The 16,041-nt window shown below is 44.7% G+C and overlaps 1 protein-coding gene across 3 annotated transcripts in view; it reads left to right on the top strand.

Annotated features, from left to right (window-relative positions):
• Positions 1–8,036: 8,036 nt before the first annotated feature.
• The window catches only part of LOC109930967 (transcriptional enhancer factor TEF-5-like), a 144,229-nt gene continuing 136,224 nt past the window's right edge, over positions 8,037–16,041 (top strand). For all 3 annotated transcript variants that reach the window (XM_048612144.1, XM_048612145.1, XM_048612143.1), the window contains exon 1: positions 8,037–8,139. In XM_048612144.1, the coding sequence (XP_048468101.1) occupies positions 8,133–8,139 (7 nt within the window). In that variant the 5' untranslated portion in view covers positions 8,037–8,132. The remainder of the gene's footprint in view (positions 8,140–16,041) is intronic.

The following is a 16,041-nucleotide window of genomic DNA, read 5'->3' as shown; positions in this document are numbered from 1 at the left end:
ACTGACTTGTGGTAACTGACTATACCTGTTGTTCTGTTGTGCTTCATTCAGAAGCTATATAATCTTGCTGAAATGAAGCACTTATTTATTCCTGATTTCACAAGCTTCAAATTCTCCCCTCCCCCTACCGCATCCCAAAACCAGCCCAGCTCGTCCCCGCCTCCCTAACCTGTTCTTCCTCCCACCTATCCCCTCCTCCCACCTCAAGCCGCACCTCCATCTCCTACCGACTAACCTCATCCCGCCCCCTTGACCTGTCTGTCCTCCCTGGACTGACCTGTCTCCTCCCTAATTCCCCGCCTACACCCACCTTTACTGGCTCCATCCCCGCCTCTTCGACCTGTCTGTTTCCTCTCCACCTATCCTCTCCTCTATCCATCTTCTATCCGCCTCCCCCTCTCTCCCTATTTATTTCAGAACCCCCTTCGCCTCCCCCATACCTGAAGAAGGGTCTAGGCCCGAAACGTCAGCCTCTCTGCTCCTGTGATGCTGCTTGGCCTGCTGTGTTCATCCAGGTCTGCACCTTGTTGTCACTTATTTATTCCTATCTGTACTGGCTTCATCTGATCAAATGCTTGTTCATGTTGTACTGTGCTCTAGATAGTTGAGAGATGGTGCTCTCCAATGCTCCTTTATACTTGTTTCAAGTAAATGTGAAACAGCCCATTGTTGGACAGTAACAAAATTCAGAGGTCAATTTACAATCCTCCTTTCTAGATATTTTTGAACCAATCTGTTCAGAGAGACGCAGTTATTATTATTATCTCACACCTGGAGTGGGTGAGACTTGAACCTGAGTCTTCTGGTTCGGAGGTAATGGTATTACCACTGCTGCAAGAGCCTGAAAATTGCTTTTAAATTGAGTTAAACATCCCTTGATGGGACACTAAGATAAAAATAAACTTTTGAGACATTTGAAGTTAGTAAGAACTGCCGATGCTGGAGTCCGAGACAGCACGGTGTGGATCTGGAGGAACACAGCAGGTCAGGCAGCATCAGAGGAGTAGGAAAGTCGACGTTTCTGGTCATCTCCTCCACCCTGAAACGGTTGAGACATGTTATGTTTCCGGTCTAGCACAGGTGGTGAGATTTGAACCCAAGCCTCCTGGCCCAGAGGCAGGAATAATACCAGTGCACCATAAAAAAAACCCATTTTTTCAAGCCGACATCTTCAGCATGTGCACGACAAGATCCCATAAATTATAACTTTTTTTTTAAATCAACCTGTTCAGATATGCTATAGCACAGCTCTGGAGCAGCTGAACATGGGCCTCCCAGCTCAGAGGTAGGGGCACTATGATTTGTCCTATGAGATCCTGAAAAACCACCTTGCCATGCTGAGCCTATGTAATTATCAGGGATAGAGGATATACCATTGAGGCTTAAGACTATTTCCTCTTGCACGACAAGAGGGAAGGGTCACCGGACCCGAAACGTTAACTCTGATTTTTTTTCTTCACAGATGCTGCCAGACCTGCTGAGCTGTTCCAGCAACTTCTGTTTGTGTTTGTAATTTATTGCATTATGGCCATAGATGTAAGTTATATTGGTTGTCGTGTTATGCATAATCACCTTAAGGTTATTTGTGACTGGGATCTTGTGCAAAATGACCTGATTCTTTACCCAAAAAACTGTAACGTCCTCAGATTAGGCAGAGCTTAATGCAACTTAATACGAACTCTCTTGGAATCATTACCTTTATATAATAGCTTAATCTACCTCAAGAGATTCGACCCAAAACGTCAGCTTTCCTGCTGTTCTGATGCTGCTTGGCCTGCTGTGTTCATCCAGCTCTACGCCTTCTTATCTCACAATAACAATTTACCTGGTTATTATCTCATTGCTATTGGTGGGAGCTTGTTTTGCAGAATTTGGCTCCTGGCAGTTTCCTAGACTACACTTCAAAAAGTGCTTCATTGGCTGTAGCACACTTTGGGATGTCTAGTGTTTGCAAACGGTGCCATATAAATGCAAAATCTTTGTTTTTGTTTGAGTCCAAATCTCAAATCTACATTGATCACAAAGGTACCACATGATTGGCCATGGCAGGTTTACTGGGGAGAGCAGAAGATGCTGTAAAATTAGCAAATCTCACTCGTTAAATACAAGATTAATTCTGGACACCACATGACAGGCAGACCAAGAAAATCCCAGTCCTAGCCCAGGTCAGTTAAAAATGATCCCAGCCAGAGGACCTGTGGTGTTACACGTGACTCAAAAGTTCCAGAAGAAAGTTCGGTATATTTTACAGTCCTTTATGGCTGTGCAAGGGTAACAGCATGTGTTTGTGCACGTGTGTGCAACTATGTATGTGAGCGTGCACACGCATGTGAGACTGCGAAGGGAGAAAAAGATTCAGAGAGGAGATGTATATGTCCATCTCTGGAGTTCAGCAATGTCAACATTTCACATTCAGAAGGATTCTCATACAGTCTAACATCTAATTATACAACCACTTTTTAACCTGGGAAGTAGCAATAGTATCCTCTGTCAACTGAAATAGATATTTACATCACTTAAATTTGGGCTGCTTGAATCCCTTGAGGTAGACTGAGCTATTATATAAAGGTAATGATTCCAAGAGAGTTCGTATTAAGTTGCATTAAGCTCTGCCTAATCTGAGGATGTTACAGTTTTTTGGGTAAAGAATCAGGTCATTTTGCACAAGATCCCAGTCACAAATAGCCTTAAGGTTATTATGCGTAATACAGCAACCAATATAACGTACTTCTACGGCCATAATGCAATAAATCACAAACAAATATAGAAGCTGCTGGAAGCTCAGCAGGTCTGGCAGCATCTGTGAAGAAAAAAATCAGAGTTAACGTTTCGGGTCCGGTCACCCTTCCTCTTGTCTAGGCCCGAAACGTCAGCCTTCCTGCTCCTCTGATACTGCTTGGCCTGCTGTGTTCATCCAGCTCTACACCTTGTTAGCTCAGATTCTCCAGCATCTGCAGTTCCTACTATCTCTGAAATTGTTATTGTATTTTTGGAGGAGAGAGAAGTATTGACAGGACAATTGGAAGGGCGCTCCTGCTCTTTGATTTGATTTATTATTGTCATGTGTACTGAGATACATTGCAAAATGTTGTTTTGCATGCTATCCAGGCAAACCAAACCTTCGATAAGTACAATAGGGCAACAGAACAGGATGCAGAATATTGTGTTACTTCTACGGAGAAAGATCAACTCTAATATAAGCGACCTGTTCATAAGTCTGACTAACAGCAGGGAAGTATCTTCTGCACAATGGAAGAGAGTATAACTTGGGTGGGAGGGGTGGAAAGAACGTTGTTTTCTGTGATGGACTGGACTGCGTTCACAACTCTAATTTCTTGTGGCCTTGCGCAGAGCAGTTGCCATACCAAGCTGTGATGCATCCGGATAGGATGCTTTTTATGGTGCATCTTATAAAAATTGGCAGTTGTTGTTGTGGATGTGACAAATTTCCTTTGCCTCCTGAGGACATAGAGGTATTAGTTGAGCACCTTGAGAAGGGCAGTATTCCTCCAGCCATATGCTGGGGGTGGCAGTACTCCTGAGCTCCAGCCATGGAGTGGAATGTAAGGTCACATTACCTGGGGTGGGGGAGCTGATCCAAAAAAAAATTAGTGATCCAAGTGATGATGGGCTTCTGGAGGGAGCTGTCGAATGTACCTGACCAGTGGGGGAAAATGAGGACTATGACCCATGAAAGAATATAGCAGCAATGTGAGGAGAATGCCAAGGCCATACAGATCTTGTATTAGACCGCTGTTTGTTGTCTATTTAGAGAAACTGAGATGGATTACAATATTTTGTTTGGGTAGGTGTTATGGGGGCAGGGAACTGGAGGAAAGAGAGATTATATTTATAAACCATTAGGTCACCCCAAACCAATGCAGAGCAGCCTTTAAGTTCACAAGCTGACATTTTATAACTGAATGTATATTTGACTGCCAGAATAGACACACGCAACATTCCCAATGAACATGTGGAGCTTGACCCCAACACTGCAACTAGTGACCCCTTGGAAGATTCCATGTTTTCTGGATTCAAGGGGGTGAAACCAGGTGGCAGATTAATCTCTCTACAGTTAGTTTCTCCTCCAACTTCAGGGAGATTTGCAGCAATACCATAATCTCCCAACCCTTTGGCTTCCTGCTCCTTTTCAAGTTGTTTGGTTTTCGAAGCTGTCCCATTGGCAATTGCTGACCCATTTGGTGTTGGATGCTGCTCCTTTTTTTTTTCCTTGGTTCTGCCCCTCTTCAGCTGAATGTTTCAGCAAACACCTCGCAGTCCTTGGGGCACTAGGGGAAGGACCTTCCCTTTAGGAACCATCGATTCCCAGGAGAAAGCTCCCACCGATGGGATTGTTCAACTCTGCAAAGGTGTGGCCCGCACAGGAGAGCAATGCATGGATTGCAGTGTAACTTTGAAACGTGTGTGACTACTCGGGCTTTTTTTAAAAGCAAAAAGAATTGTGATGCATGTCGACTCGAATCATCAAAATGTCTTGTGCAGTACATAGTTCCTGGCAGATTTGTATGTGTCTGCATCTAAACAAAGGACAGTGGAGTCATGTACTATTCCCAGGGAACATTCCTGGCAGAGCTGGCAGTGTTGGGTTGCACTGCAGTTCACTCATGTTGACATGAGTCGTTTGCAAAGATCAGTTTTATGATATGGCAAAGGTTTATTGGCTTTGTAACACCTTGCTACCTCATTCCATCTTAGCCTGCCTAACTTTAGATCGGAGATCGCCCAGTTGGATGAGGTGGACTTGATGGCTTCAGACTGCTTGTCTTCAATGTGTACAGGCTGTTAGCTGATATGCAAATGCCAGCGAGTCAGGTAGACCTTTTTTTTTGCACAGTGAGTTTAGTTTGGTAGATAAGCACATTTTCACATTATCAAGATGATTTGAAAGCGTTGCCAATATTACATATTTAGCTTCAAAGCAATGTCAGGCCAGGTTTTGTGCAATTATCCACGTCTTAGCGACAACCTCCAGAGAATCGTAAAATGATCTGCAAAGTTCTCTCCATTGCACCTCTCTTGCCTGCATTTCTCTTTCTTTCCTTGCACCCCTCCTCCTGCCCCTCTTCCCCCACTCTTTGCCCACCCCCCCTCGCCTTACGCTCTCCCTGGACCCTCCGAGGCAGATTAGCTGCCCATCAGTTAAGAGCAGCTTCATGTTCTGGAGCACGTCCAATCGAGACTATCCAAACAGTTTTTGGAGCCAGAGAATCTAGCCTGTGGTCCTGGCTGAATTTGTCGCTAGTCTCAGCTAAGTGAAAGGACGTTGTTCAGTGCCACTCACTGATGTTGCAGCATTCGAACTGCACTAGATCTCGTTAACGTCCTGCATCAAACCACTCTTTCACCGGAAGAATGGAAGCCTTGCACAAAATGTTGAGTGACCCGTGAAAGGTTCTTGTCTAGTGTGACAGTAATTGCAATGGTCATTGCTGCTAATGCTGTGACACAGCTGTCACTGAGGGTATGAATACGGAGCATATTAACCAAAATATAACATGATTGGGGAGGATTGCTGGGTGATACTCAATACTCTGGTTGCTGTAACACTACAATACAGGGATAATTAAAACCCCACTTTGTCTCTGACTGAGGTAGTCTGTCTGTTGCCTCATCCATATAGCCTATTCCTCCTTTCTGTGTCCTGTCACATTCCTCCTAACTCTAGTCTCTGCTGCATTCTTTGTTGGTGGCCTTGCTTTCAGGTCGGCCCTTTAACCTTTCCAGAGCTTTCAGCCCTGTCATCAACATGCTTACCCTTTTCTTCAACAAAGTATTTAATTCCCTGCCTCAAAGTGTTTTGATCTGATGCAGTGCCAGTTTTCGTTTTTGGCTACACTAATGCTCTAGGTCATGTTACTCTGTCCAAGGTGCTATGTGAATGCACACTGTTGCTTCTGCAAAGCTGGATGGTGAATGTTGAAAGACTGCTAACACTCAGGTTTTTCTGTCAAGCTCGATGACAAGCTTGCTCATCCAGATGAGTCTCGGAAGTTCTGTTTATTTTTCTCTCTCTGTTATCTGAAGAGACCCTATTATTTCCTCCAAACTCTTGACTTTGTTTTCTCCACAAATCTTTGAGCCAGACTAGACCGAACGTTTTGTCTTGTCAATATTGTATATTAGGCAAGCAAGGCAGTTTGAGTGCAGCAAGATCCCACGAGCGCCAGATGAGTTAAGTGGCTAAGTAATTTGTGTTGATCAGTAAGAGCTGTTGGGCTGAGCTGCACCGCCCAGTCTCTGAGCAGGCAGGACCTTTGACCTTCTAGGCAGGGTGATGTCATGGCGGATTGCTCATCGTAGCTTGGTTAGGGAATCTTTTTGCTGCTTCCATTGACCAATTGGTGGAGTCGGGGCTGGTGGCACGATATTACTTGTGCTGTCAGCCATTGTGAAACAGAAGAATATGTGGCACCCAACCAGCAGTGAGGCTGGTGATTTCTCATCCCAGTAGAGTTCCAATCTGGTATGGGTACTATTGCCACTCTATCTGCCATTGAAAGAAAAACTGTCAAAATCATGCATTTCTTTAGCACCTTTCGTGGTCTCCGCATGTCCTACATTCAGTAAAAGACAAATTGGTCACTATTGCAATGTGGGAGCCATCCTTTGTAAAGGACTTTGGGATCTTTAACATTTCCCTGGGCAGATTTGTTTCTGTTTTAGCCTCACCTGAAAGAGGTGCCTTGGGCATAGTACTCTTTGTATCATATCGGGAGTCAGCCTGGATTTTGCGCTCCCAATCTTTGAAGTGGAACTTGAACTTTTAAACTTGCTGACTCAGAGGTGAGAATGGGTTACAGTTGTGTGAATCAGCAGCAAAGCCAGTACTTTTGGAATAATCCCATTACATTTTAGGAGTGTGTGCCTAAAGCATTTGCTATGGACAATACTGTATCCTGCATCAGCTTCAGAGGGATCTTACCAATGGGGTTTGATTTCAGTATTGCAATTGTACTCAGTGTTCCAAATTTTGATGTACTTTGTAGTTCTTTTAAAAAGTTCAGAAATAGACAATATGTATAAGCATCACTGGCCAGATAATCTGAGGCAAATTTATTTCCAGTATTAAAGAAAGAAAGAAAACGCACTTGCTAATGTTAGCATAAGAATTCCTATTTGTCCTGCCATGCTTAAACCAATCACTTTTTTTTAATCTTAGCATCTGATTCTCGGGTCCAGTGTTCCCATATCACCTCTAGCTTAGGCTTTATGTCAAAAATGCATTTGTTTGCTTGCTCTTAGAGAAGGGACTTTTTTGACCTTTCTTGAGCATCCAGAAGTGTGTTGCAGCCAATGAAGTAGTTTTTGAATAGTATCGCACCCAGGAAGTATAGGAAACATGGCAGACAATGCATTGTAGCTAGATCCCATAGACTGCAGTGTGACAATGAGCAGATAATCTGTTTATGGATATTGATTGAGAAATGAATGTTGTCCAGAACACATTAGGTAGTTTCCTTTTTTTTTAAAATAACTGCTGCAGGATTTTTGCACTTGACCTGAACAGAGGTAGACAAGACTTCAACTTAATGATTCATAGAATCATTAAAATCCCTACATGTGGAAGCAGGCCATTTGGACCATCAAGTTCACACTGACTGCCCAAAGAGCATCCCACCCAGACCCATCCCTCGACCGTATCCCTGCAACCCTGCATTTCCTATGGCTGATCCACCCCTAGCCTGCACCTCCCTGCACATTATGGGCTGTACCTAAAAGGAAGTCCTTTTCGTGTATATAGTGCCTTCGATGGGCACATGCCAGTCTGTAGCGTGGCCGAGACTGGCTTTCCACTTGGTGCCATCCATAGTGAGTGATATGGTTGCTGACCTCCTAAATTGTGTGCTGTCTCTTCGCTGTCTTTGCAGGTTTCTCTTCAGTGACCACCGGCTCTTGGAGCCCCACCAACTGCCACAATTGCGTCCAACGATTGGAATGGGAGCGGGAGCCCCGGAGAGGGCAGGCAGGATGGGGGAGACGGCTTGGAAAAATCATTGGACAATGATGCTGAGGGAGTGTGGAGTCCTGACATTGAGCAGAGTTTCCAGGAAGCGTTGGCTATATATCCACCCTGTGGGCGACGGAAGATTATCCTGTCTGATGAGGGCAAGATGTATGGTAGGTGTCTGCACCAGTCTCCTCTGGCGCAGTGACTCTATGCTAGAAAATGATCGATGAGTGATCTGGCGTGTGCTCCAGTCACTGTGGGTCCGATGGTCAGGGAATCCTGTAGCTTACAGGTGGACACTGCCTGCTTCCTCCCTAGGGTCACCTGGATAAGAGGGCCAGTGACCCAGAGCATTCCCAGCCCGGGCTGTGTCCATCCTGTGGAAGGTCTCCATAGCCTGGCCCAACCCTCTAGTCAAAACAAGACATATTCAACCTGTTCTACACCAACTGACCAGAAACGCATAGACAGCAGTTAGAAACTGAGGGAGAAGCCCCTTATCAAACAGTGACTGCACTCTTTCTCTTGTACTTGACATAACTATGGAATAGCAGAGTGCAGAAATTAAGTGTGAACCTGAAAACTCTCAAAATCAATAATTGCAAGTGCAAAGTGTAAGTAATGTAAATGCTGTGTACATGTGAGGATCTCCCTTTTTAGGAACAGCCCTTCAACAGAATCCACCTTTAGAGAAACTGTGAAATTGTGCAGTTTGTGTTTGTCCCAAGTAATCCCTGTTCATTAGACATTTACCACCTTCAGCCTCAAACCAAAGACAGCAGGAATTATACCCTTGGCTTTTAGTCTGGATTTCATAGCGTTTTTGTCACAGAGAATTTAAATCCAGAAATAAGATCGCAAGCGGTGGATAAGTCTCGGCTTTAAGAACGTGCTTGTATTTCTCATACTGTATGCTGTCAGGATCTACTTCAGAGAGACGATCAAGAGGAATATGAAGCTGCGTGGCACCTAGTCCTTGTTGTTTTGTGAAGCTCAGGTCATTAGGCACAGTGTTTTATTCAGATCGAGGTGAGTTGTCTGCTTTTCGCAGACGATGGTTTGGAAATTGGTCAGGAGACATGATCTGCTAGAGGAGTTCTTTCAGCCAGCGATGTGAAGCTCTATTGCTGCTGTGTCTGGGGGATTCTGTCCTGGCGAGTGCTGATTGCATGACTGTAAAAGTTGTTACTTCTTGACGTTTGATGGATTTTCTTTGACATTTGAGACCTCTCTACTGTGATTTGATTTCTCTCCCTGATCTTGGCATATAGAGCAGAGAAATTTGATAGGGAAATTGTTGGGAGTGGGTTTGGGCTAAACTATTATTCTGCCTTTTTGGGTGTGAGACAGAGTGAGTCGCTACCCTGTCTTGTTTCAGTGCATCTCCATCTTTCTCTCTGTTGAGACAATCTCATGGATGTGATTCTGGAATCTTGGCAGCTCATTGTACAACTCTGAGATGCACTGGAAAGTCCAGTATTTGTGAAATTGTTTGGATGTGTCTCTCTCTCTGGTAGATGAAACTCTGAGACCAGTTATCTGATGGGGTTTAATACCCAATTTCTGAAAGGGATTCCTTGTGCAAAAGATTGCTGAGCTCCTTGCTGAAGAAATGAGGCCCTTATCTTTTGAAGGCAATATCTTTTGAAATTCTACCCCTCTCCCCACCCCCCCCGGCCCCCAGTTATACCGTTAATATCTCCATACCAACCAGACCAGACCAGAACAAAGGACTTTTTTTCTGAAGAAGGGCCCTGACCCAAAACGTCAGCTTTCCTGCTCCTCTGATGCTGCCTGGCCTGCTGTGTTCCACCAGCTCCATGCTGTGTTATCTCGGACTCCAGAATTGGCAGTTCTTGCTATCTCTAAGAACAAAGGACTTATTAGCTTTTGTTACCAGTAGTGAGTTATTCCACCAATTGTCAGAGCTGTAGAGAGGTTGTGGAAATGCACACATTCAGTATAATAAAGGGAGGTAATAATCATTTATCCTGTTGGGTAAGTATCGATGTGTTTTACCTGGTGGCTGTTTCAAGCCAATCGTAAGCATCATCTCCTTTTCAAGGCTGAACGGTTTGCACCTGACCCACTGCCTTTTCACTTTGCAGTGGGTGGTCAGTGTCCTGATCTGCAGCCTTCAGCATGTCTCCCCCTTCCTTCATGTCTTAGTGGCAAGACCAGGACCCAAACACTCTCAGAGCAATAGTGAGTGACATGTTGTGGCAACAGCCCACTATGCTTGCTGTAGCTTTCTAATGGTCCGTGCTCTAGCGTAGTTGATGCTGAGCAGGTAATTCTGGCTGCGTTTGGAGTGCCTTATACCAGTAAAGGGAGGACTGTGTGCCAATTGGGGATGCCCTAACAATCTGTACTCCTCAGTGTCCTGATTTACGCAAATGGGAGACGATGGCCTAGTGGTAATATCATTGGACTGTTAATGTTCTGGGGACCTGGGTTCAAATCTCACCATGGCAGATGGTGGAATTTGAAATCTGTTTTTTAAAAAAAAAAACCCTGAAATTAAGAGTCTAATCTAACAATGACCACAAAACCATTTGTTGACTGTAAGAAAAAAGCCCCAGTGGTTCAGTCATTTCCTTTTAGTGAACGATACTACCATCCTTTACCTGTTCTGGTCTACATGTGACTCCAGTAATGTGGTTGACTCTCAAGTTCCCTGTGTGCAGTTAGAGATGGAGATAAACACTGGCCTGGCCAGCGGCACCCTCATCCTGTCAATTAATTTTTTTTTAAAAATTGGACTCCAAAGGTCCACATAAACTTGTCAAATTTGTAGCTAATACCAAATTTTGGAAGACTATTTAATCTGAGGGGCAACCAAATGGCGAAATGAAAGAACAGCTGAGATCCTGAAATGTGTATCTCTGTTTCCAATCCCTTCCCTGCTGTACAGGAAACTGAGCCTTCTCAGTGACTCCCTGTATTATATACTAAGTCCTCTTTTAAAGCATGCAGAGTAACCTTGTGTGGTAGGTGCACAGTCTTTGTGAGGAGCTGTGCATGCTGAAGACAGATGTGGGAGAGAGCTGGAGGGTCAGTGTTGCTTAGTGGCGGGAATCTCTGAATGTGTGGTCATCTCCCTTACGAAAGAGGAGCTGTTTCTGGTCGTCCCAGCCGCCTTGTGTACAATTACTTAGGGGAGCAATGACTGGAGAAGCCTGTACTTATAGAGCAACTTGTTATGGTGCCTCACAGCCAAGGGACAGTTATGAACATATGGATTAGGACCAGGATTAGACCATCGAACCTTGTGCACTATTTAGTAGATCATTCGTGGTCTCAACTCCACATTTCCTCCTACCCCTGAATGAAAATGACACCGTCGACTGTTGCCATGCCAATGAGTGCAACGAGGAAGCACAGTCATGTTCCATGCAATTAATCTGATTTTTTGTTTGCAGAGTTAGTCAGTAACATTACAATGCAGCCCTGAGACCGTCCAAACAGTTCAGGCTGGTATTTGTGCTTCAGTTGAGGCTCTTTCTGTCTTTCTTCATCTAAAGCTATTACCGTAACCCTTTGTGCACTTTTTTTTATTCATAAGTTTGCCTAGTTTCTCCTTGAATACTACGGTGATGTCCAACACAAATCAAGAAACTTGATGCTATCAAGCAATCTGTTTTGATTAGCATCCCATCCACTCCCCCCTCCACCAATGCTCAGAGTGTACCACCTTCAAGATGCACCAAAGCATCTCTACTCCACTGGCAACACCTTCCAAATCTTCAGTTTCTCCCATCGGAAAGGATGATCAGTTGACATATGCGAACACGCCCTCCAAGTTCCCCTCCAAACCCCATTCTGACTTGGAAATATATTGCCAGTCTTTCACTGGCATTGGGCAAAGTCCTGGGATTCCCTCCCAAACAGCATTGGCGGGAGTGTGCCTTCACCCCAAGCACTGCAGCTATTCAAGAAGGCAGCTCCTGACCACTGCTCAAGGGCACTTAACCATGGACAATGTCCATATCACTTTTTCTTTTAAAAACTGCTTACTTTAGAAACAACTAGTTCCACATTAACCACACTCTTTCTGAATTCCCACTTGGAATGATTGGTGGCTGCCCTGCATTGACAACCTCCTAGTTATGAGGAAATATTTGCTCTAACAAAACACTTCATAATCGCAAAGACGTCTCTTAGGTCACCCGTCAGCCTTCAAAAGAAAAGGGACCTAGTCTTTGAACCTTTCCTACCTCGTGCATTTCTGGTATATTTCTGGTAGCTTTGCAAATTTCCTCTGTACCTTGTCTAGCTCCTTCACATCACCACACCCCTCTACTCCCAAAATGGTGACCAGAACTGTGTTCAATATTCCAAATGTGGTCTCACCAAGGGCCAGTACAGGTTTTAGTATAGGAGTGGTCTATTGGCCCAAGGCACTGGGATTAACCCTTGACTTAATGATGAAAATAGTTTCTGATCATCCCAGAATGCTGGAGGAAGCTGACTTGGCATTGTATTAATATTTGATATTTAATGAAAACAAATTGTAACAATAGTGTGCAATTAGGGATGAGCAGTAAATGCTGGCCTGGCCAGTGATGCCTACACGTTGAGAGAGAATAAATTAAAAATTAGGATTGAGGAGAAAGAATCTTGAGATATCAGTGCAAGGATGTGAGGACTGGCTAGTATTATGGAACAATATTGGATCATGTTGAAGGGGTATTATAGAGTTAGAGTTGTATAGCACAGAAGCAGACCCTTTGGTCCAACTTGCCCATGTTGACCAGATATCCTAAATTAATCTAATCCCATTTGCCAGCACTTGGCCCATAACTCTTTTAAACCCTTCCTATTCATATACTCATCCAGATGCCTTTCAAATGTTGTATTTGTACCAACCTCCGCCACTTCCTCTGGCAGCTCATTCCATACATGCACCACCCTCTGTGTGAAAAAGTTACTCCTTAAGTCCCTTTTAAATTTTGCTGCTCTCACCTTAAACCTATGCCCTCTAGTTTTTGACTCACCCACGTTGGGCCGGAAAAGACCTTGACTATTCACCCTATCCGTGGGCCTCACGATTTTATAAAACTCTTAAGGTCACTCCTCAGCTTGGAAAATAGCCCCAGCCTCTCGCTATAGCTCAAACCCTCCAACCCTGGCAACGTCCTTGTGAATCTTATCTGAACCCTTTTAAAGTTTCAGAACATCCTTCGTATAGCAGGGAGACTAGAATTGCATGCAGTATTTCAAAAGTGGCCTAACCAATGTCCTGTACAGCCGCAACATGGCCTCTCAACTCCTATACTCGGAGTTTATCCTCCTAGAGATTAAATGGGTAGAGCTCATGGTAAATTTGGAGTGTATTTGTGTTGGGGGGCAGGGATGTGTCATAATGCCTTTTTCTATTTCTGTTTTCTTTAACTCTTGTAGTATTTTGTGGCTGGGATGTTTGAATCCAGTTTGCCCTCAATAAGGGAAGGAGGAAATGAAGACCAAATAAATGGGAGCATTTAATTTCTCTCTCGCCCTGTGTCCCCAGGGCTGTGTTTACAGCTTGGCCTTTCGAAACTGTAATGAGAGTTTGGCTGGCCCTTGTTAAACCTGTTTCTCTGTTGACAAAATACATCAGTTCGTGATAAATGGGAGTGAGGACAATAGAGACAAGATCACCAAGCAGCCCACAGGCCTTTTCTGGGAATGGGTGGGGCTGAGAACTCTGCAACAACACTTTATCTCCCACACTGATTCAAATCTCTCACACGTATGCAGATGGCCTGCTGCTGTAGACACACTTAACAATTGCCAATTGCCCCACACCCCATTTTCTCTGTAGTGCTAAATCTGAATTGAAATTTGAGCACTTTTTGTTTAACAAGTGGAAAGGCCATTTAGACTCTTGAACCCGTTCTATCTGGCTAGATTGAGCGTGATCTGTATTCATAAACCCTGCCTATCCAGCTCCAATCCATCTTGCTGAATTATCTAAGAATCTGAGATAGTAGGAACTGCAGATGCTGGAGAATCGGAGACAACAAGGTGCAGGACTGGATGAACACAGCAGGCCAAGCAGCATCATAGGAGCATAATGCTGCTTGGCCTGCTGTGTTCATCCAGCCCTGCACCTTGTTGTTTCAATTTGGGCACTGTCCTCAGGAAGATTTTGTGGAGAGACTTCCCGATGTCTGCCTCCACCACCACCACTGCTCCCCCCCCCACATGGTGTGGTGCTGTGGGCCTTTGCTATCAGATTGGAATGGCCTTTTTTTTAGGTTTGTGCTCCTTTCTTCTGGACTTGCCCACCAGCTGAAATGGTTTCTCTCCAACCCCCACCTTTACCTCCTTTTTTTTTCTGTCTCTCTCTCTTTCCCTGTCTCCTGTATCTTTCTCTTTCTATGTCCTCTCCTTTTTTTCTTCTCTCTCTGTCCTCCGTCCCTCTCTCCCTGTCCCTCTCACTCTCTCCATCCCTCTCACTCTCTCCATCCCTCTTTCCCCCTCCCTGTCCTCCCCATCAGCACAGTACAAGACAATAAGACCATTGACTGGGGAAGGCCTGACCTGATTCTTTCTATCTGAAGCCATTAAACTGGAACCCCTTGGGAATTAAGTGCGAACTGGAGTCACATGGACTGGACCAGCTCTCAATAACAGGTCCAGCTACCTGAAGGATGAGTGAGTGGAGTTGGACTATAGGCTGACAGGTAACTGAAGGGAGGTGTTTGGTTCCATCCACTGACACAGTAAATGACCTACCCACATAGTCCCAAAGTCCTAAAAATAACTCTATACAAATAGATCTTTGAAGAACTGTGAGAAATTGTGGAGGGTGGCATCGTCCTGGTCCAAGTACGATATCAAAGATTGATAAAGGTGGTTAACCTCGTTGCCAGCAGCTTCATCTATTTATTTATTTATCTAATTCCCTTTTTGGAGAGTTCTTGTTGCAGTTTCAAGAAGCATTATCCAAGTCACTTTGTTTGGCGATCATATTTACGACTCATATTTCCAAAGGTCAGAGTTGAACTTGACCTCTGAATAACAGAATAATCTCTTGCTTACTGTGTACAGGGTGTGCACACACAAACCTTTGAACATCTTGGCCCAGTTTTCTGAAACCGAGAGAGCATTTGTGGGTGCTTACTGAATCAGGGTCACCTGGCACTGCAGGGACCTGAGTGTCATGTGTGTATGTGTGTGTGGGTTAATGTAGTGGGCTGAAAGGGGAGGATGGGAATCCAAGGATTTCTGGCTTGTTTTGGATGCCTGTGTTGCATTCCACCCTGAGCAACACATATCTGATGAATCTGGAGGCTAGATTTTGGATTGTTTCTACATTTCCCGTTTCTGGTAGTCCCATAGGTAACCAGAATATAGCTGGAGTACTTCATCAAGCAAGATGATGCAGGCTCGTGACTGTCTAGGACATAGCTGGAATACTATAAATAGTCTGAATGCTAAGATATGTGGCATGTAGTCTGAATACTGGACAGGATGAAAGGGCACCGACATGGATTGAGATTTCATCATTTGAAGTGTGAAGCATTCATTGCAGTCATGCCTTTTATAATTAACTGAGAATCCTTGCTATACAGCACGATTCTCAAAGGCCTGAAGCACTGAAATTCCCTCCCAAATGCCCTCTTCCTCCGCCTTGATTTACAATGTCCCCTGAAAGCTCCTCCTTTGGCCAAGTGTTTGGGTGCATGCCCAGGAAACGAGGCCTCCTGAGGGAGTAGAGACAAACAAAATTCGGCATGTCCATAAAGACACTTTCTCACCCTCAACAACTTCTCTTTCAATTCCTCCCACTTCCTACAGACAAAGGGGGTAGCCATGGGTACCCGCATGGGCCCAAGCTATGCCTGCCTCTTTGTAGGTTACGTGGAACAATCCCTCTTCCGTACCTACACTGGCCCTAAACCCCACCTCTTCCTCCGTTACATTGATGACTGTATCGGCGCCGCCTTGTGCTCCCACGAGGAGCTCGAACAGTTCATCCACTTCATTAACACCTTCCACCCCAACCTTAAGTTTACCTGGACCATCTCTAACACCTCTCTCCCCTTCCTGGACCTCTCTGTCTCCATATCGGGCAACCACCT

This window comes from Rhincodon typus, chromosome 25 (assembly GCF_021869965.1).
Source record: "Rhincodon typus isolate 14 chromosome 25, sRhiTyp1.1, whole genome shotgun sequence".
Classification (NCBI taxonomy): domain Eukaryota; kingdom Metazoa; phylum Chordata; class Chondrichthyes; order Orectolobiformes; family Rhincodontidae; genus Rhincodon; species Rhincodon typus.
This window is presented reverse-complemented; position numbering and strand designations above follow the sequence as displayed.